This window comes from Rhamphochromis longiceps, linkage group LG12, assembly GCF_057381845.1.
Source record: "Rhamphochromis longiceps isolate RC_006_pf linkage group LG12, R_longiceps_female_GT1.1, whole genome shotgun sequence".
Classification (NCBI taxonomy): Eukaryota; Metazoa; Chordata; class Actinopteri; order Cichliformes; family Cichlidae; genus Rhamphochromis; species Rhamphochromis longiceps.
The window spans coordinates 36,142,583-36,165,088 of NC_140568.1; the positions used below are offsets into that span (position 1 = coordinate 36,142,583).

At 38.2% G+C, this 22,506-nt stretch overlaps 3 protein-coding genes across 3 annotated transcripts; 1 reads left to right on the forward strand and 2 right to left on the reverse strand.

Moving 5' to 3' along the window:
* Nucleotides 1-3,169: 3,169 nt before the first annotated feature.
* LOC146657792 (uncharacterized) lies at nucleotides 3,170-10,269 on the reverse strand. Its single transcript, XM_085426116.1, has 2 exons — nucleotides 10,028-10,269; nucleotides 3,170-7,762 (listed from the first exon to the last, which is right to left on the reverse strand). Exons 1-2 carry the CDS (start codon nucleotides 10,197-10,199, stop codon nucleotides 5,286-5,288), a joined length of 2,649 nt encoding a protein of 882 aa, XP_085282242.1. The 5' UTR covers nucleotides 10,200-10,269; the 3' UTR covers nucleotides 3,170-5,285.
* Nucleotides 10,270-13,392: 3,123 nt separating this feature from the next.
* LOC146657793 (uncharacterized) lies at nucleotides 13,393-15,475 on the reverse strand. Its single transcript, XM_085426117.1, has 2 exons — nucleotides 15,097-15,475; nucleotides 13,393-14,354 (listed from the first exon to the last, which is right to left on the reverse strand). Exons 1-2 carry the CDS (start codon nucleotides 15,284-15,286, stop codon nucleotides 13,420-13,422), a joined length of 1,125 nt encoding a protein of 374 aa, XP_085282243.1. The 5' UTR covers nucleotides 15,287-15,475; the 3' UTR covers nucleotides 13,393-13,419.
* Nucleotides 15,476-15,895: 420 nt separating this feature from the next.
* On the forward strand, nucleotides 15,896-21,731 carry cenatac (centrosomal AT-AC splicing factor). Its single transcript, XM_085426118.1, has 11 exons — nucleotides 15,896-16,165; nucleotides 17,499-17,665; nucleotides 18,313-18,411; nucleotides 18,505-18,571; nucleotides 18,889-18,951; nucleotides 19,252-19,319; nucleotides 19,429-19,543; nucleotides 19,656-19,686; nucleotides 20,185-20,286; nucleotides 20,517-20,649; nucleotides 21,367-21,731. Exons 1-11 carry the CDS (start codon nucleotides 16,049-16,051, stop codon nucleotides 21,473-21,475), a joined length of 1,071 nt encoding a protein of 356 aa, XP_085282244.1. The 5' UTR covers nucleotides 15,896-16,048; the 3' UTR covers nucleotides 21,476-21,731.
* Nucleotides 21,732-22,506: the final 775 nt, after the last annotated feature.

Sequence of the window (22,506 nt, forward strand, 5' to 3'; positions counted from 1 at the left end):
AATTATCCCTGAGTTGAAATCTTTCTGTAAGTGTGATTCTTAGCTAAATATATCATGTGGAAGAAACCTTAAAAGCCACTGCTTCTCAAGCATGTAACAAACAAATGTGAGATTTCAGGATTACATTGAAATAATTAACTCATGCATGCAGAAAGCAGACATGTTGAAATAATATAGAGCCAAATCCCCCCCCCCCACACACACACACACCAAAAAAGAAAATAAAAAGCAGCTTAGGAGGAAAAATGTGTTACCAAATCTTTTCTGTTAAAACTATCATTCATACAGTATATTGGCCCAACAACAATGAAGTGGTTAAATTCATGTGGAGCACCCATGAAAACATATCAGTCCCAATGGCAGTAGCAGCAAAGAGCAGAAATTAGCAGCCAGCCAGATGTCAACAAAGAAACCACAAGCAAATTTGCACAGAACATTAAACAGTCCGCATCAGCTGCAGCCTCAGCCTCGGCTTTTAAGACGCCTGTCGCCATGCCACGAGCACAAAAACTGACCGAAGAGAGCCGATGTGACATCACAAACTCACATTTTGCATATTAACATACAATTCTTACCTTGAAGGAGCAGGAGGCCTGCAGCTGGGCGTGAATGTATTTTATGATTAAAACGTTCGGTTTGTTGATAGTTTAACCTTTCTAATGCAATGCAATACATACTGCTAAGAGCATAACATTTGCAAAGGTGCCGTGTAGTAGTATTGGAGTATAATAATCTGCAGAGGAATTTGGAGACCAAATGACACGCCGTGCAAAGGTGAAGAGGTGCGTTCAGTGTCTGGGAGTAATGAAGAGGATTTCCGTTGATGTTTTAGGCTAATGGAGTTGACAGGATCAGCTGCAATGCTACTTCTGATAAAGAGGTTTTAAGGCATAATGTTTACAATTAAAAGTTCAAGCATGGGTTTATTTTGTCATTTAGGATAATAACGTATGATAATGGCTTACTAATTAGAGTATGCTTTTTAAAAAAAAGTTCATTGCAAGAATTCTGAGAAAGATTAAGATGTTTGACGCAGAGAAGCATGAAAATGCAAACAGATTATACTAGCCGACACACACAACAAGAAGGCAGTAAAACAAGTATCTAACGGTGTGTGTGGCCTGCTCCTTGGTATGACAGGCAGATTGGGGGAGTGAAACTGTGGCCCCTTCTAGTGCTGCTGGTCTATATCCTGTGGTCAAACTGTTTGAAAGTGAAGATATCGTTGGGATTCTGGGGGTTTCTATTTGTTAACACAACTGTGCTCTAAATGGAGGATTAAAATTATGAGTAAGGTGATTTATCTTGGGGCAATTAAAAAATAGTGCAGTTTGATTGTTTGTTGTTTTTTGTCTTTTTTCTGTTTGTGCCCTCGGCCGGCCGCACCACAGTAGCGCTCCATCAATCACGTAATGAATTGTTACACGTAACAAGTCATGTTTGAAATTGATATTGTTGTGGTCGGTGTGTGTGTGTGTGTGTGTGTGCGTGTGTGTGTGTGTTTGGGGGTTCGGTGCAGCCAGCTGTACAAACAGAGTCTGGATGACTCATGAACCCACCTGTGAGTTACTAATAGTCCGAAATGACAGTGGACCCACTGTGATTCTGTAACTCGGAGTCACTGATAAAGCACTGCAACAAAGCCTGATAAATATACAGTACAAAGAGGCAGGTGGGTGGTCTCTTCTACAGACAGATAGGTAGTCTTGGCCTGCTCTCCATTGTAAGAATCTGTTGTCAATTTCTTATCACTCTGTATATGCAACTATATAAATGCACATCTGACAGCAACTTCGGCACTAAAATAATATTTTTGCACTGACTAAACTTTTGATTATTGTGTAACTATAACAGTGCAGAGAGAAATGTGAGGAGATAAAGCATATAAGGGAAGGAAAAGAAGCAAATCCACAGCTAGACTGTTTTGCGATAAAAAATCTGAAGATGTTTTCCGGATAGTCTGCTTAATTCTTAGCTAAATAGATAAACAATGACCAAAAAAGGGCTTTTAGTTTTACTACAAGAGTTTTAACTTCATACTGTAAAAATATTTTCCCAGGACCTTCGTGTTTTGCCTTTGTTTGTTAATATATTTATTTATTTCAGATTCTGCTCTTTAATTCTGCTGTGATCTTCTTTGAAGTCGTGCCCATACGCTCTGAGAGCTGTTCTGTCATCAGCTGCAGGTGTTTATAGCAGTTAGCTGTGTTCTAGTTGTTTCAAGATATTGTGGGGAAAAAATAGAAAATACTGTACAGGGATTGTTGATAGCAGCATGAAAGCAGCAGTTCAATTTGCAGATTTTTAAAAATCGATTATTAAATCACATTTTCTCATGATGCAGCCAAAAATATAATGGACCACATGATGGCAGAATGGGACTGAGTAAACAAGTAATCAATTTTTTTGTGTCCACTCACTGTTACGTGACCATGTGATGTATCTCAAATTACCACATTTTTGTTAGCCTCCAAATTACATTTTAACTCTTTCACCCAACAAATATGTACTTTTGTGAAGAACAATAAAAATAGTAGTTTACTTTGTAACATTTTTAAAACTTATTTTAACATTTTTTTAATTATTTGGAAACCATAAAACTAAAAATAAAAACATAATAGGTCTTTAATATCTTTAGATAGACCTGACATTATACATGTGAACACACATTTGCCAGCCACTATATTAGGTACATTATTTCAACTACTACTTAACACAAACATCTAAGCCAATCACTTAATGGATTTAGATATAACAACATACTCAAGACGACCTGCTAAATTTCAAAATGTGCATCATAATAGCAAAAAATATTTATTGATTTGATTTAAATGATTTTGAATGAGACTTGGTTGTTGGTCTGAGTATTTCAGTTACTGCAGATCTACTGGGAATTTCAAACACAACCATCTCTAGGCTGTGCAGGGAATGGTTTGAAAAAGGGAATATTCACTGATCAACAGTTCTCTGTGTGAAAAAGGTCCTACCAAAGGATACCTTAGAAAAGTGTTCAACAAGCGTACGCAAATATTAAATATTAACCTACATATACACCTGACCTTTGTAACTTTACTTCAGGCTTCAAAAGCAACTTAAGCAGTCTTGTTAAAAACTACTAATATGCTCTAAATAATGAATCATCATCAGAACACATGTTTAATAAGAGCAGAATTTATTGCACTGTAACTTTTTTCTCCTTCACTTACACAAAAACGAATCTCTTAATTCTTCTTGTCTCAATACATCACAAATAATTTAACGAAAATCAACGTGGATCCTACAGATTCAGAAAGAGCACACATTACTTATTGACAATTACAAAAGGCATGGTGGTTTATTGTAAACCCATTAATAAGACATTCACTGACTGTTTTACAAGTCTATGCTCTGATGACAAAAATGGGAAAAAACACTGAAAAAAAAAGCAAATAAAATCATTACCAACAAGACAAAAAAAACAAAAACAAACAAACATTGTGTTCCTTTTGCTTGCTGTTCTAGTACAACACTTATTAACACATTGAGGCAATGAAGGCATTCTTGTGGCAAGAAGCACTTCTGTGTACTGTATTTAAACAACTGTAAAGCTCGTCAAAAGTCACAACCACTGGCTTTTGACTCGTCTGACTTTGTTGTCCATGATCTGTCTGATGGAATTCCCAGATTTCTTTAACAAGAATATTTACAGATGTAAAAAACAATCCAAAAACCAAAGCATTTGCTTAAGCAAGAGCAAACGGTACAGAATTATAAATATGTAAAAGTTCACTATCATACAAAACCTTTAAAAAAAAATGCAACAGCTTTTTATAGGAAATACCAAGAGGCGTCAGCTTTCCCTGCAGAGTTGGATCTGATATAATATTTACATTGCATTTAGTAATTAATAGTCATGATTATCAAATAATTTAACATTTGCTATAAAAATAAAACTGACTGACTATGGCTTTTGTCCTGAAATATATCGTTTCCCGTTTTTAAATCAGTCACAGGATGTAATGTACCGAATTTCCCAGAGGAACCCACCCGAGGGATTAATAAAGTTTTATCTTATCTCTTATCTCTCTTATCTAATGTGCTTTTACTCCCAGAAGGTGGTGGTAATGCAGTTTGCAGCCACCATTGCACATAAATGGAAACTACCAACAACCCGAAAAGATGGAAAAGTCCAGCCATCAAAACTCTCTGTGAGTAATAAACGACAATGATGTCCAGCGCAAAATGGTCCAGGTAAAGCCAGCATTTGACATCTACAGGAAGTGGTGTTTGAAAAGGGCTGGGGAAATCATCAAAGACCCCAGTCACCCATCACATGGACTCTTCACCCTCCTGCCCTCTGGGAGGCACCACAGGAGCCTCCAGACTAAGACCACCAGGTACCGGAACAGCTTCTTCCCCACAGCTGTCAGACTCCTGAACTCTGCCTCCTGACAGCTGACCCACGTTAACACATGGACTGAACATACACACACCCACAACCACCTACACACACACACACACACACACACACACACACACACACACACACACACACAATGGACAACTGTATATTCACATTCATAACAGCTTCTGTTCATTCATAACATACTTCATACCGTGTACATATTACATACCACAATAGACCCATTTCTGTAATATACTTACATATCTATACCATTGCTAATATATATTGTAATATATCTATATCATGGCTAAAGCACTTCTGGATGGATGCAAACTGCATTTCGTTGCCCTGTACCTGTGACATGTGCAATGACAAAGTTGAATTCTATTCTATTCTATTCATTTTAGGGGTTAACTGTTCTGATACAGAATTTTCTTTTTGAGTTGCCATAATAAGACTGGCCTTGTTAAGGCCGTATTTAGAATGACATAGTGCAAAAGTGCAACCTTCTCTGAGAAATGCAGACAAAAATAACACAGAATGGAAAGAAAAAAAAGCTCTCACGTCGACTTGTAACAGAAAAGTGTAAGCCAAGAAGGAAAGGGAAAACATACAATCTTTTTGTCACAAATAACAAACTGTCATCAGTGTGAGAGTGTAAAGCTTTCTGTAGTATTTCCAGTATTTGCTTGTAAGCCTTGAAAAGCATAGCTCTTTGCAGATCTTTTACTCAAAGTGACCTTCCTGAATTGATTTTTAACTTCTCACTAGTACCAGAAAAATACACAATAAAGAACCCTGTTTGACCTCAACACCTGGAATGTCCAAAAAATTCAAAACTATGAAGTAAATCACAAGAAAACGAAAAGCAAAAACAAGTTAATTCATTTGGTACGACCAGTTATTTGGCGGGTTTTTCTGATTCGCTTGCATGTGCACGCTCTTTATGCTTATGAAGTTTTAACCAGGTGGAGAACTGTTCCCCACAACTAGTGCATTTGTAGGGCTTCTCGCCAGTGTGCATCCTCATGTGTCCTTTCAGGTCGGTTTTGTGACTGAACGCCTTATCACACACGGTGCATTTATACGGTCTTTCACCTGTATGTGTTCTGGTGTGCCTTTTCAAAGTCGTGTTGGTAGCAAATTTTTTCTTGCAGTAGGTACACTTGAAGGGCCTTTCCCCCGTGTGCACTCGCAAATGATTCTTGAAAGCAGAAGAATCCGCAAACTCTTTACCGCACTCGTTGCAAGTGTAAGGCTTCTCACCGGTGTGGATTCGCATGTGCTTCTTCATGTTCACACAGGCGCTGAAGCTTTTCCCGCAGGTGCTACATTTGTAAGGCTTTTCCCCAGTGTGAACCCTGGCGTGCAGGTCGAGATTATAACGTCGGTTGAACCCGTTTCCACAGACGTCGCACTTGAAGGGTTTCTCGGCTGAATGAATCACTAAATGTTTATTTAAATCCCAACTTTCCCGGAACATCTTGCCACAAGTCTCACATTTGAACGTCTTCTCAACTGTGTGGCTCTTCATATGAAATTTGTAGTTTTTGAAGTTGGACATCACTTTGCCACACCGGTCACACTTGTAAGGATTTTCCTCATCTTTGGCATTACCACCATCATTCTGGCTTGATGCTTTTAAGCGTTTTTCACTTTCCCTATGTCTCTTCTTTTGTGTTGGATCAGTACTTCCACTTGATTTTTTGCTCCCATTGTTGTTTCTCTTACTGTGTCTTGCCTCTGTAGTTTGGGTGGATTCCCCACTCTGATCCTTATGTCTTTTCCGTTGTGTTGGGTCGGTGCTTCCTCCTGATGTTGCGCTCCCATCATTTTGTCTTTTCAGCAGTGCTGCTTCCTTACTACTTGAAGACTTTGCGTCTCTATGTCTATGCTTCTTTTGTTTTGTTAAATCCCTGCTTCTGGTTGATAATGTTCTCTGATGTGTAAGTTTCCTACTTGAGGTTGACGTAGTACTTGTAGTCTCATCACCAGGCATCTTATTTGGCGATGTTTCTGTACTTTCGGCCAATGTGGCTTCGTCACTGTTAGAATTCTTACTTTGTGCCATTTCAGTGTTTGAAGGAGAAGCTAGTTTTCCTTCACTCTGCTTCTTTTGTGCTAGGTCAGGACTTGAAATTGAGGATGTGTTCCCCTCAGTGGGTTCTGCCTGAACTGGACTTTCATTTGATGCTACCTGTTCATGGTCACTAGTCTTATTTTGAATTGGCTCAGTACTTTCCATTGATATGTCGTGACATGTAAAGTCTGGTGAAGGCTCAGTGACATCATTTGCGTCCCAGTCTTTATGCTTCTCATTTGGCATTAACTGAGGAGTTGTATTTGATGACATTTTTCCAACTTTGAGTTTCCTACTTGCAGCTAAATCAGTACTTCTGCTTGTTTTTTTCTTGCTGTGTTTCTTTCTAGATGCATACTCATCACTTGTAGCTGATGTTTTCTTACCACTGCTTTTTTCATATAGGCTGACAGATGAGCTTGATTCCCCATCGTGACTTGACTTATTTGCCGCTGGCTCACCATTCCCTTTTAACGGGGGGCTCGCTTGATCGTGTTTCTCATGTGGCGTTACATCGGGGCATCTAGTTTCTGTTGGGCTCTTTGTTAGTGTTTGTTCAGTGCTTTTTGTAGATGTTGTGTAGTCACCACTTTGTTTTGTGTTAGTCGTTAGGCCAGCAGTTGCAGTTGACGTTTCATTCCCATCTATATGTTTCTTGTTCGGTGTTGGCTCAGTACTCATAGCTGATGTGGTCTCACTATTACATCTTACAGTAGGTGTTAACTCAGAATTACTGGTTGATGATGTGTTTTCAATGTTACAACTTCTATCTGATGCTGGCTCATTGCTCTCATTGGTACACACCTGTCCTTCCTCTGTACCACTGTTTGCTGTGCTGCCCACATCATTGTTTTCCTTATCTAACGGCTGCGCTGCTGTAATAGCTGATGATGTGTCCGTATCGCCTCTTGTTGGTGTTTCACTTCCATAGTTACAAGTTATGTCAGCTTGACTCTCCCCTTCATCTGAGTTGTGACAGAAGAAGTGGTTGTCATCATCTGGAGGTGGTACTGGAGAACTCTCTCTGTCACGTTCCTCTTCATTAGGGACACTGGGTTTGGGATCATTACTTGCAGCAGGATTCGTTTGGTCAGGACCTGAAGGCTGAGACTGATCACTGTGGACACTTTGATCAGTTGAAGCTGGAGTCACCTTAGGAGCAGCAGGCGCCTGCTGCTGTTTGAGCTGCTGTCGTTCCTGACTGATGCACATTTCCTCATGCTCATCTTTAATCCGTGTAATATCAGGCTGAACAGTGGAGTCACTCTGCTGCTGACTCAAAGAAGTATTTGCAAGATCTAGAGGGAGGAAGGAAAGAATGGGACAGTGTTTAAAATACTATTTTTTGGCTTATAGCCATTAGCTAAAAATGACACTTTCTGTATGTACATTGTTTATTAGTGATAGAATTTAAAAGCCATGCATCACCTTGAATGTGACAGCATTCATCTCTGTGGTAACTTATAAGGATTAAACTGCTGATAAAAACTGTAACATGCTTTTAAACCGTCCCTTAGTCGTGCTGCAATAGGCTTAGACTGCTGGAGAACTTCCCATGATGCACTGAGCATTTCTGTTTCACTCACCTATCTTCACTCTGAGTGTTTATGTATCACAATTGCATTCAGTCATTAGTAATTATTTAATTTTGGCTGGACATCTAAATGTTGAGGTTTGCATTCTAATACTGTAGGCTCTTTCCCTACAATGTAAAGCGAATTGAGGTGACTTGGTTGTGAATTGGTGCTGCATAAATAAAATCGAATTCAATTTTAAATTGAATTGTATGAATGTATTGGTTTCTGAAAAAGGAGCAAAAAAAGTTTCATTCTGTAAAAAGCATTTCCAAATAGCATTTCCAGTAGTGCTATAGTCACAAAGACAGAGACCTGTAGGTGGGTGTTTAGAGCTAAAATCTATCTACGGAACTGATAACAAAACAAAACAAAACAATAATTGTAGTATTCGACTGACCTCAACCTCAATAATGAACCGACTTTCATTTTCAGGATCTAAATTTAAAATTATAGGACTGCCTCTTTAAAATCTACAAAGCACCCAAGTGGGAAACCAGACTCACCACCAAGCACACTAAAAACTATTCTCTGTGAGTTTAAAGGTATAGGCCAAAAATGTAGACGGCAACCCCGATGCAACCTCACCTAAAGGCATTATTTGGCACATCAAAAGTTATTTATCTCCTCATCTGATCCTGTGGACTTGTGCAAATCATTCATCTGTGAACTAAGAAGCAGAACAGGACAAGCCCCGTGCAGTCCAGGGAGAGACCGTGCAAATTACAGCTCTAATAATTAATGAGGATGTGTCCTCATCATCATTAACGACAACTGAGACACATACTAGTAAGACACTGGATACATTTTGTTCTAGCTGTTAAAATGAAACCTGCTGGGAAGTTTGAATGCAAAAATGTATTGATGTGATATGTCACCAACATTTTGATCAAAAATAGTATCTCGGTATTGTATCTAATAACTCCGCTTAGTTGTTCATTTCCATTGCTTGCTGAGACACAGATGTGTTAATGATTGCCTTGTCCATAACTCATTACCCGCTCGACCTTACACGTGACATGAGACGACTTCCCCAAGACATGCATCATCTATATAAAGCTGGGCATACACTGTGCGATTTTTGGCACGAGTCGTGCGACCGTTTTGGCGATCGGTCCGATTTTGACCTTCATCGTGCGTCGTGCATCGTGTAGTATACGTGGGTTAACGAGAAGCGATTAACACCTCACGACCAGCTCCCGATCATCAATCGCTTGGTCGTGAGGGTGTCACCGCAGCTTCTCACACTGCGCACGCGCAAACACAAATGTCAGCGAAGAAGACGGCGCGGCACGGCAGTGCAGCGTGAGATCCGGACACAAGCGATGGAGGCACAACTTGTAGAACTATGGCAAGCTCATCCGAGCCTTTTCGATGAGGCCTCACAAAATTATCACAACAACCGTGAAAATAGTTGGGTTTACACTGCTGCAATGCTAATGTTTTTCATTAGCAATTTAGCAAAGTTGATGGTGGTGGTGTGCGTGTCTGTGTGAGTGAAAGACAGAAAGGGAGAGCGAGCGAGCGACAGAATTTCTGTTATAACCTTCATTTTATGGACGCACAGTGTGAGCACTCAGGTCGCATCAGAGCATCGGGCCGTATAGTGTGAGACCCTGCATCGTGACCTACGAACATCTAACCCCTGCGAGTCAATCGTACAGTTTGAGCAGGAGCTGAATGGCGCGACTGAAAAAACCACACAGTGTAAGCCCAGCATTACAAGGATCTTTGGTTCAGCTGAGGATTTGAGGACTTTGTGTCAGCTTTTGTTACATTACCGAGGTACAACATCCAGCTATTAAAAATAAAATAAATTGTGTAATTCAGTGGAAACCAAATGGTACATTATACCTGTCAAACTGGTCTGATCACACAGTGATCCTGGCACAATTAAGAAATGAATATCTAAGGACTGATTCATTTTAACCAGTCATCGTTTCAAACATAACAGGACTCTTTACTGAGGAGCAAGGTAATCTGACCGACCTTTATCCTGCAACTTTATCTCCGGTGTGAACACCGTATCCAGCAGCCTGCGTTGACGTGCGATTTCTGACTCGTACTCTTCTACTCTCTTTTCAAACGCTCCCAGTATTTCTTGGGCAGCTGCTGTTAGTCGATCACAGACAAACTTACGCATGCTTTGAACGGGATACATTGTTACATCTAAAATGTAGACGCTTTGACTTCGAAGCTGCCTAAACTTGCGCACTTTTCTTTTAACTTCCGCAAGTGATACTGGGCGATACACACATCCTGTACCCGCTCACTACCACCACCTACTGTCCGGCGTGCAAAAGGCATGCATACATGCATATGTCACACTTACATGTTTCAAATAGTCAAAGAATTTTTAATATTAAGAAAAATCATTTATAAAAAATAACTCGAGTAAATACAAAATGCAGTTTTTCAATGATGATTTCATTTTGTAAGGGAAAAAAGCTCTACAAACTTGCTCTCTACAAACTCTACAAACCTGGCCCTATGTGGAAAAACAAATTGCCCACACTGCTGACCACAAAAAACACACAGAGTGATCTCATATTTCCTCCCAAAAACCCCTGAACACTGTTTTATGTACTTGTGAAATTCTTTCTATGGAACTGTAAAGAGCACTATGATCAATATTTACATATATAAAGCGATACAGTGGTTGCTTTAATTAAATAGTTTGAAAGAAAGATAAGAATTAAATGCATGAGTTTCTCTTTCCAGTATTACATGATATGATATGCTATTATATTATATGATATACTACAGTATTGTTTGGACTGGCCACGTTGATGGCTGTGGAATTAAAACACGATGCTTTGATGTTTTTTAAGTGCATAAAGGGAGGCATAGGTTAAGTTGTTATAGGTGCACAGATGCTAAAAACAGGTCATTTTGTGGGCCATAAGAACCTTGAAGGACCTAAGATATATCTGCAGGTCAAGTTTGGTTGATCACATCCTGAGCTTGTAGGACAAATTGGCAGACAGAGAAAGAAATACTAATACAAAGATGTTGTATATTATAGCTCCTCAAACCAATTCATGTTGCTGTGAGGAACAATTTGATGTTATGGAAAGATAACAGTGCTGTGAGTGAAATAAAAATGCAAAACACACACAGGGATATAGTCAAACTGAGCATTTAGTGTAACATTACATAGATATACAATAATTTCAGGGCAACAAATACTGCAAAGAACAAAATAAACACAAAATGCCAAAGACTTTCAGACTGCATAGATGGCTCTTAGGATTCTTTTTGGTATCTAAATATCTGTAAATGGAGATGAATACAGTAAAACAAGTTATATAGCCTAAAATACTGACTGGGCAATGCTACCTTTATTGTCTATTGTTACTTCAATAAATCAATCCCCTTAACTAATTTTAAACAGCCACTATTAACTTCCTTCATTAGTTAAACAACACGCAAGTTTGATAAAGACATAAACATGTTTTACATTTAGATCCAGCATCATGTATCTTAACTGTTTTTCTCTACAGTACACGTTACAAGAGGTTAGCTAAAATCAGCCCTTGCTATGTGCTATATATATATGTAATAGTGTATACTGGCGTGCAAATTTACTAAGTGAAAAGAAGAGAAGAGAAAAGCTAAAAAAAATAAATAAGCAAACAATACTGTAACTTCTGTAAGTATTTCAGTTTTGTTTTTTCTACCATTTGTTAACAGGGAAACTGTAACGCTGACAAGTAAAAGGCTTTCTTCACTGTGTTACCATAAAGTAGAAACATTCACATGTAACCTAATGAATGCTAGGCTGGCCTCAGGTATGTAGAGCAGCCTCAGAATAAAAACAATAAAGGCAGATATAAATATGTTGTAATTAACAAATTCATGTTGAGGGTTTCAGTGCTTTCAAAAGTTCCACAAAGCATCTCATTCACAATTACAGCAGAAATACACTGAGAGACAGCCTGCTGTGCATTTCCTTTTAAATGATATAATGGATCAATAATCAGGAGCAATAAGCTAAACAGTGACTTTTTGTAATGAGAAACACCAAACATAGTCTGGCTCTAACTGCTAAACTTGTAACTGGGAACATTTCAATCCAATCACCTTGTGTCACACTGAACTGTGCACATTTTTGCTCCTCGCTAAACAAAATAAAATATCTCCAAACATCAGCTGGAGTTGTATGAAATTGTGATGGGTATTTCGCAACACTGTTACTAGATACTTTTACTTTTGGACTTTAACAAACAAACAACACCAACACAAAAAAGCAATGAAGTTACAAAACAAATATTCATGAGCTCTCGAAAAGAAGACGTACAGTTGCATACGAACATTCAGGCACACAGAGGAAAATGGCGTATACTGTTACAATTAGAGATATTTTATTTAATACAGACACTGTGGCGTGTGCATGTCTTCTTCTAAAGGCAGGAACTCTAGGCCTTCGAAGCCAGCCGAAGCAGCAAGTGGTATTAGTTTGCCAGCTGAAATTTGACCAGCTGACAAATACTGTGAACAGACTTGTAAAAAGAATTTATACGATGCAAGAGATGGATATAAAGACATGAAGGCACTTCAAGCATGAAAATCTACTATTCCAAACCCTTATGTGTTTGAAAAGGAGCTGCAGGAAGGTTTTGCTGACACGTGAGTGAATGAGCATCATGCATCACTGAGACCTAATATGCCAACATGGTCCTGACGTACACCCTCATAACAAAAGTCAACATCTACAGAAGTCATGTGGTGACTGGGTCAAGAAATCAAAACTGGGTTTTTGCAGCTACAGTCACCAAAGACGTGTTTGGAGACAAGGAGGAGCAGCTTTTCATATATCAGACCCCCACAACCAATCTGCAAGGCAGAGCGGGGGGAAAACAAATCATAAATCACTTTTACATTCCCCTCTAAAAATCCGCTGTGGCTACGCCTTGTGTCAATGTAGTTTTCTATAAGTGGGACTTTTCCATCTGTGCTCAACGAATGAGTGTGCCATGACCCATTTGTGCCCACAGCTGATGGTTCTGCCTTATTTGTGTATCCCCTAAACAGGTTAATGCTTTTTAAAAAGTCCTAACACTTATTATCAAATGTAAGCATTGAAGTAGAAGACTGAGGTGTAATTAAATATTAGTGGTTTGTTTTAGTCTTGAAGTGAAAAACTGAAACTCTATATTGTATCTATATTTGCATATACAAACACTTACCGTAGTCGAACGAATGCAGCCTTAGATACCGTATCAAGCTTGATGCATAAAAGAATCATTTCACATAATTGCTGCACACAAAATTATAAAATTATTGCCTTTGCAGATTTTTCGTGTGCTGTTTCTTTTACATATAGTCTGGCAAACGTCTGGCTTCACACATGGACTTACAAGATAGCTGCATTTGAAATGTCACATATTTTGCAAGAATACGGTTGCTCGCCCGTGTGTTTTTTTCATGTGAACCAACAGAGTAGAACGACTCCTGAGACATTTCCCGCATGTTTTGCAAGAAAAGGGCTTCTCGCCTGTGTGGATTCTGACATGAGCATCCAGTATTGACTTCTGATTAAATCTTTTACCACAGATGTTACAAGAAAATGGCTTCTCGCCCGTGTGAGTTCTTTTATGGACGTTCAGTATTGACGTCTGGTTAAATCTCTTTCCGCAAATGTTGCAAGAATACGGCCTCTCGCCTGTGTGGATTCGTTTATGAACGTTCAGTATGGATGTCTGATTGAATCTTTTACCACAGATGTTGCAAGAATATGGCCTCACGCCCGTGTGGATTCGCAGGTGTCTGATTAATTTGGAATTAAATGGAAATGTTTTTCCACAAGTGTCACATTTGAAAGACTTTTTGCTTGCGTGTGTTTTACAGTAATTCATCAACATTGCAGGATTATGTATATGATTGCCTTTGTGACTTATCTTCTGTGGTTTTGTCTCTGCATTTCCAATTGACATACAATCCTCAGGCTCGTCTTCTTTGTCAGGGCTTTTAGATAAATAGGAACTGTGAGAAAAGAGCTGGTGGTTGGTATTTAGCTCTGCTTCCTCTGAGGTTTTAATAGATATTTTGACTAAGGAATGTTTTTCTGTTGCACTTACTAATTCACTCGGAATCAATCTCAAAGTCTGATCTTCAGCGTTGTCACCTTTCTCATAAGTAAGAGGCACAATGCAAGTATCAGTCTCCTGCTTCAGTACAAGATGCTCTCTGTCCTGACTAGCGCAGAGTTCCTCTTTAACCTCTTGATCCAACCTGGGGTTCCTCTCCTGGAAAATGGGCTGCTGGTCAGAGGCAAGAACCTCCTCCTCTTTACAGGCAAGCTGATGTGGGAGCTCTGGAGGGATAAGTGAAACAACCAACCAAACAAACAAAAAGTTACACACTGACAGAAACTACACAGATTTTGCTACCCACCTAAAAGTTCATAAATATTCCATATACTGGTGTGTGCAATCCAATGTCAGTAACAGAAAAAAAGTAAAATAAAGAAAACTACCCAATAAAACACGTTTGAGGTGGAAGGGATTTGAAACAAATAAATAGCATTGTAGTTGCCGCTCAATTTCATGTTGCCAAATCTGATATTTTAAACAATGTTGTAGAATAAATTTCAGATTTTCTTCCGTTTTGATTGATCAAAAAACGAAAACATTTAAGAATATGCAAAATTAATTTATCCTTTTTAATTTTGCATATTTATTTCCTATCTTATTCATAGCCTTTCCTTTTTTTGTTTTCTTTAGGTCACGAGTAGTTGTCCAAGCATTTCACTACATATCGTACTGTGTATGACTGTGTACGTGACAAATAAAATTTGAATTTGAATTTGAATAGAAAAAATGCTTAGCAAACACCGACTCCCAGTTTTTCTCTCACACTGACAAAGATTATAGACTGAGGTCGGTTCGACACGTGCTGTGGTAATAGAGGCACGTTCATATTCCCATCCTCACAACCCTGTTGGGATAAAGAAAACAAACTAATAGGACTTTAAACGAACAGGATCTAATATAAGTCTAAAGCCTCCATTATTTAACTGCAAATTATATCAAACGTGTAATTAAGGTGTTGCGGACCTATCCTGGGTAACTTCACCGCAGGTTTGCAGACGATGTCCAGCAGCCTGCGCTGACGGCTGATCTCTTCTTCGTACTCGAGGATAGTTTTTTCAAAAGCGCTGAATATTTCTTCAGCAGCAGCAGCTAGTCGCTCGTTGAAAAACTGTCTAAAATGCTGAACTGAAGGCATTATTGCCTTGTTACACATATATTGTTCCCACGCACAAGTCGATGTTTACGCCACCAGCCCAGTTTCTGTTTACTTCCGCTCGGTGTCACACTAGAAGATCCGGCTTTGGAAGCGAGTTCACCCTTTCATTCCTCTCCCTCCTAGTAGTTGATCTATTCCAGTCGCTTTCACGGGGACTTTTAGTTATTTTTTTCTGCGCTGCTGTAATTATACTACGTATCTTTAAGACACTTGGCATGAGGTAGTTTCGTTAAAATGTAACGGTGGACATGCCTGAGCATCCACTCAAAGCAAATGTCTCATCAGTAGTTCTCTTTCTGAGCATGAATACTGCTGCCGTCTTTGATCTTCTCACTCTCCACGTTACTTCCACTGGCTCGTACAGTGTTCCGACACTGAAAGTCAGGCAGCTCTTTTTTCCGCCTTTACTTGTTGCCTTTTCATTTAGCAAGAAGGCTGTGCCTCTACTATCTATGATCTTACTCCGCTTTTGGTATATAGTCTACTTTAAATATGATCAATATTCATAGTACTAAAAGTCTTTTCAAAGACTTTTGAAAGTCTTAACACAAAGCCCGTTCCTCTGCTTCAAGGGGGAAGTATTTCTGGACGGAACTACGTCCTGCAGCAAAGGCTAACTTACGCTAAGCTATGAGGGGTAGCTGCTGTGGTGAAGGGGGATACGAGATAAACAAAGACAAAACTGTTACGTTTGGTTTTAGGTCGGATCTGGTTTCATCTCGGTTTCGGTATATGTTTGGTAACTTCCACAGAATCTAAATGGGTGCACACTACTGTGCCATTTGTAGACAAACAACATTCAACGGGAAGGGACACATTTTCGGAAAAACTCATCAAAGTAGACTCAGAGTGGTTCTCCTTAAATTCACAGAAAAGGTATGCAGATTGTAGATTTTTTTTTTAACTGATATTTGATATTGAGAGTAGTCTGTGTTTTGTGCAGCATGATCTGACCCTGGTAGAAGTGATGGAGGCAAACTGTTGTTAAAATCCTAGATTGAACTCTTTTCCTTCTGAGTAACATTAAAAAGTATGATTCCCAAGTTGTGTAGCGAAATATTGTGAGTCCATTATCTTCTTTATTATATGTATATGATTTTAAGTCTACAGAACGGCCACCATGAGGTGCGTCAGTATTCATAATAATCATAACTCTGATACCACCAGCACGTCACGCGTAATGTGCCCTGCTTCTGATTAAGTAGCTTGAGATCATCCTTTCATATCTAATGCACGATACAACTTAAATAACTTTAAAGCATCATAATAATTATTATTAATATTAATATTATATTTTTCTGATTGTGTATTATATATTTTAACAATTTGTTTTTACTCGATATACAACATCTGTATATATCATTATGATATTACCGTTATATTTCTTTGAAATCGGACAGTAATATAGTCTGATTTATTATCATGTATATTACATATCGTTAGCTTCATAGCATAATTGCCTAAGTCATTGACTTAGTCAAATGACTTAGGCAATTATGCTATGAAGCTAACGATATATTTTTCTTTATCAGTAAGGATTCAGACTCGTTCCCTAAAACAATTTATTTGAACAAATATTTAAACAGTTCATTTATATATGTCCTCAAATACTGTAATGTACATACTTGCATAGTATGTCTTTGCATGTCAATAAATTTGGTCTATTTTTTTGTATGTACACAGTATTTGGAGATTTGCACATGTTAGTAGCAGTTTGGGGATTTTCTTGTTATTTATTCCTGTCCTTTTTTACCAGTGAAATAAATACATCCTCATTATAAAGTTGTTTTCAAGTCTTTGAGAGTTTTATCACATTATCTTGTATTTAGCCAATGCAGCCTTGATCTGAAACAACACAAAATTGACAATAAACACTGACATACTGCCATTAGTAAATGTCATCTTATTTAGAGATGGGAGTCAACAAGGCCAATCTGAGAACTACTGTTAGCTTTTCCTGAATCAGCTCTTTTAGTTCTTTTGTTTTGTAAGCATATATATAAATATATAACCCTATATAATTCAACAGCACCACAAACTACACTCTCCAAACTGATTATATATATTTTTTAAATTTGTATTTTTTAATTTGAATAATAATAAAAAGTAATATTTAAATGCAACAGTAGAATTGTGTGAAACTGTTTTAGCTCCAATCAGAGTCTAACTTTGTCAGTTTTCTATGTCTGCTTCATCCACTGTCTCCCAGGTGAAGGAAGCTCGCCGAACACTTAAGAAACCCCAAGTAGAAAAGTTTGATTGCACCCAGCACAAGCAGACATTCTGGTGCTACTGCTGTGGGTGTGAAATTGAGAAAAACGTTACAGATGGCAACATGACTGTCCTTTATGGAGGCCTGTTAGAACACATGGCCACGTGAGTCTTACTTATAAGGTTTTATTCACTGTATTTTGTTTTGTCTGGAACCATTTTGATTGCCTTTGATTGCTCAGATTTCTTCAATTTCCTTTGCTGTTTTAAAGCAATCCATGTCTGGAAAAGTGTTTTAACACATTTTCAAAAAACTGTTTTTTGTTTTTTTTTCATATAAACTGCATTTAAATGCGTATTACTTAACTGGCTGTGTATACACATGCTGTTGTAAAGAAGAAGGATAGGGTTAATTGCTTACGTGTGATGAAACAGGAAAGATCCTTAAGTGACTGATAAGACACAATCAGGAAGAAAACGCTGACGCCTGAATTACTGTTTCCATTTCTTCCTGTTTATGTGCCAACTTGCAAGTTGAGTTTTTAAAATATCTTTAAGATGTTTTGTAGACAAAGACTACTTTGACTACGATGACCTGGATGACTGAGAACCTTCACAGACTTTAAGATGTTTCCCAAACCTACACATGCAACAAAAATATGTAATATGTCCAGAGGTCACCAAGACCCATTTGACCACAAAACATACATTTCTCAAACATTTGCTGAATGAATATAGTACACCTACTTTATTTTTTCATATGAATTTATATGAGAGTGTATTTAAAGTTTTTCAACTATATTTTATTTCAGCCCAGAACACAGGAAGAATACACACAAGTTCTGGTGGGACAATAAAGCTGACCCGAAGTTTAGAGACAAAGTCATCGTCACAGAAGAGGAAACGGAAAGGTAGACCTACTGAGCCATAAGTATTCAGACATTATTAAAGTTTGTTTGTAAAATTAAATGTATCTGCATTGACTGTTCTGTATTTTTCTTTAGGTTTAAAGTTGAGGTGGCAAAGGCATTGGAATCATTTGTGGAGAATGAGGATGAATACATTAAACAGGTATTGCAACCTTGTTTTTAAATGAACTACATATAGCATTCTGTTTTTGGAGTAGTGAAGCACAGTATTGATAAATGCTAATATAGTTACATATATAGAGGTGTTTTAAATGTTCAGTTCAATTTATTGCTGAATTATCCAGCATCTCAACATCTGAAAGTCAGCTCTGAAATGCAGATGTAGTTACTTAGAGACTGTTTTCATCCTTAGAGTCATTTTTCAGTATAATTAGTGTCTTAAGGAAGGGTACATTATCCAGGTTTGAAACCTTTTGTTGGTAATTATTTTTTGTTTTCTCTCTTTTTTTGTGACTGCAGCATGCTGAGCATATACGAGCCCAGGAAAGGCATCGCCAGGAGGTCTTACAGTCACTTTTAGAGGTTTGTTTTCCAACGATGCTGTGGCAGTATCCATCACTGTGGCATTAACTGGTGTTTGTTTGCACGTAAGATTGCAAATTCCACCATTCTTCAGCTAAATAATTGTAGGCTCCTGTTTAACTCTTGAAGAATAGTGTGGCTGGTTAACCTTTTGGTGTAAGAAGAAGGGCACGAGGTTTATATTAACATTTTGGGTAATGTTGTGTGTAAGGATTGTGATGATAAAAGCTGAAATGAAACATGATTAGATGTCAGACTTCCTCTGTGAACCACTGTTGGCTTTTCCTGAATCAATATCAGCGTGATGCAGAGCCTGAGTTGTTAAACGGACACAACGGCACAGACTCATCTGTAGAGAACTCTGTCAGGTAAACCATTGTCACATCTGCAACACTGTAGCTATTCTACACTCTCATCAGTCTCACTTCAAATGACTTGTGTTTTTGTTTGGGGATCACCTTGTCCTTTGGGCAACAGCTCACAGTTTATGTGTCAAGGATCAGACCAGCAGGCGGGGAGCAGCTTTGTGGACTCGATGGGTGAAATGCCGTGGACTCCAGCAGGACACGGCCTGACATTCATAGGTTATCAGGTAGACTGGCAGCTTTTATTCAAAAAGTATTCACTCATCTATACATATATATATGCAATGTTATCATACAAATGCAATGACCTCACATGAACGCTTTTTTTCTCTCATACAGGATTCATCGAACAGTGGAAACGTTCATACAGGTACTGTGATGTATGACTTGAGGTGGCGGTGAAAAAAAAATATATATGTGGTTGTGCAAAACAACTGCTTTTGAGAGTTACGCAGAACTTTTACTGTTCCTGCTATTTATAACATTAATACATATAAATTCAGTATATATACTCACTGGGAACATTATTAGATTCTCCTTGCTAGTACCTTAATTCCTGGTAGCATAGATTCAACAAGGTGCTGGAAAGATTACTCAGACATTTTGGTCAATATTGAGATGATATCTTGTGATCTTGTCCCCAAACTTGTACATCAGACATCTGCTTAGTCATATTGCATGATGAATTAAAAATAAGTGCTTAATGATGTTGACCTAACTGCATTGTGTATCAGTGGACAAACTTTGGTTTCTGTTAAGCTAATACATTGTTTACTGGTTTCCTGTTGTGTTTTTCAACCTTTCTGAAGCTTCTGCATGAAACTATTTTGTCTGCTTGATGAAGCATTTTAACCTGTGTGTGCTGTAGGTGCTGTCCCTCCTTGGCTCCAAGATGATCCTGTAGAAGGGACCTCCAGAACTGCTGCAGAGCCAGAGATTGGCCCATCACTCCACGAGTTCCTCAAACATAGTAAGGACGATGATTGCTATCATCAAATGACATGTAGCAGTGTCAAGCATTTGTTGCATCACTGTCATTTATAAGTAGCATTTTCGTAAACACTAGAGCTACAATCATGAAGCTGCTGTTGCTGGAGTTAGTGTGAGGAATTAAAAATAACATATCCACATAGACTTGTATAAAACCAGTTAAAAAAATCTGCCTGTATTGGGAGTATAATGACATCTCGCTTTTGCCAGAGGAGCAAGAGAAGCTGAGGAAGCTTCCTCCGAACAGAGTGGGGGCCAACTTCGATCACAGCTCACATACAGACGCCAACTGGCTACCTTCCTTTGGTAGAGTGTGGAACAGCGGTCGACGCTGGCAGTCCAGGTTAGTTGACAAAGCTCTTCATTGCACCTGGTTTCCATATATGGTGTTTTGGGACATGTTTGGGCAGAGGAATGACTACAGAGACAGGAGAAAATATCATTCAGATATTTTCAGTGTTTTATGTTTGTCTGCACTGTTAGCCAATAGGCCACATGATCCTCAATGTGTCTAAAATCTATGGTGTTTATATTTGTGTTAAATTTGCTTTCATGGGGATGAAATCATGCTATCACTTTTTAAATGTTAAAGATCTCATCAACACAAGGGAAATATAGCCCACCTGTTTAGATTCATACAGAAGATCAAAATATTGTTTAATATCCACCAGATTCTTGTCTGCAAGATGCTGATGCATTAAACGTTTTAAAGTATGACAGTCACACGTCAAAATGACCAGTGATGTAGGAAAAGCTAACCTTCAGTGGACTTCATTTTATCATTGTTGTACTGTAGAAGATGACTTGAATACTAACGCCATTTACTGCAAGTCAGACAATACTAAGTTTTGTTTCTGCATTTTTTATTTAGTGTGTAATTTTGTATTTTATCACCTGGAAACTCAGGAAAGCTGCAAAAAAAGCCTGAAACAGTTTAGCACTTTACTGCTGAGCCAAATTTGTCCATATAGGTTTTTTTTCTGTTGTTTGAGATTCAACTCAAGTAAATTAGCTTCTCTTGTCAATGCATGTGAATATGTTTTTGTTTTTCCCACAACAGGCACCAGTTCAGGCAAGAGGAAGGGCAGAAGCACAGACAGAAGAGGAGGAGGGAACATGACACAGAAGGGTCAAAGAAGATAAAAACAACTGATCAGCTGAACACTTAATATTTAGCATGGCGTGTGAGAATAGAGAAGTGATAGTGATGTATATAGTGTGTGACTTGTTACTTATGGTTATAATGAGTGTTTAAGGAGCTGGACTGGAAATGTTTAGGTTGATAAGACACCTGTACATGCATGGCAGTACATGTAATTGTATTCAAACATCTTTTCAAAAACCCAAATTTCAAGTATTGCTATAAAGACATTCATTTTGTATTATAAGTATTGGCTATTCTTTATTAAAGAAAAGTAAGCTCTGTTTTTTGTTTTATTCTTTAATAAAAAAAAAATTAACTGCATGTTGCACTTATAGTATAAGTGAGGACATTCACTTATTTAATCAACTGTAAAGACTTTTATCAAGTCCTGGATTCTGATCAGCAGTTTGCTTATGCTTAGATCTGAGGGCAATACGACTGTTACAGCAAGTAAACAGAAGGGGGCGCAAGGAGCTAAACTAAAAAGCACCTTTGTGTGCCAAGATGAAGCTAACACAGGCATGGTGCAGTTTGTCATTTTTAATGATAAGGTTCTTTTCTGTCTTTATGTGACAGGAAAATGTATGTGATTGAATACTACTGTGCTTGTTGAAGCAATGCAACCGTGAAAAATAATACACATAATAATAACAGCTGTTTTTACCAAATAATAAGGTTTCATTTCCTTTTTCAGAGAATGAATTACTGGAAAATGTTTGCAGACACCGCATGCAAATTTTGTCGCTTTTGGATAAATGTCTTTAAAAAAAATCTGTCATGACCCCACCTTTGTGGTCCCACGGCCAAAACTAAAAATAATCATGCACCAAAGATATTCTGTTAATGGGAAATTTCAAAAAGAAGTTGAACAAATGATTGATACAGCAGCACTTCCTCTTGCAGTGCATTATAAATACACCAATGTTAAATATCACCTTTATTAACGCAGAACAGAGAGCACTGTGACGGTATCATAACATTAGTTGTTATGTGGTTACCACCATAATACCCATCAAGTGTACGCTGGATCTGAGAGTAATATATGAACAATAACAC

Bases quoted from the DNA above. Each gene is read 5' to 3' on its own strand.
- LOC146657792 (XM_085426116.1), bottom strand. From the start codon at position 10,199: ATGTATCCCGTTCAAAGCATGCGTAAGTTTGTCTGTGATCGACTAACA. The intron at 7,763-10,027 runs GTCGGTCAGATT...TCCTCCCTCTAG, and splicing joins GATAAAGTTGCAGGATAAAG to ATCTTGCAAATACTTCTTTG.
- LOC146657793 (XM_085426117.1), bottom strand. From the start codon at position 15,286: ATGTGTAACAAGGCAATAATGCCTTCAGTTCAGCATTTTAGACAGTTT. The intron at 14,355-15,096 runs GTCCGCAACACC...TTATCCCTCCAG, and splicing joins GGTGAAGTTACCCAGGATAG to AGCTCCCACATCAGCTTGCC.
- cenatac (XM_085426118.1), top strand. From the start codon at position 16,049: ATGGGTGCACACTACTGTGCCATTTGTAGACAAACAACATTCAACGGG. The intron at 20,287-20,516 runs GTAAGGACGATG...CGCTTTTGCCAG, and splicing joins CCACGAGTTCCTCAAACATA to AGGAGCAAGAGAAGCTGAGG. The intron at 20,650-21,366 runs GTTAGTTGACAA...TTCCCACAACAG, and splicing joins GGTCGACGCTGGCAGTCCAG to GCACCAGTTCAGGCAAGAGG.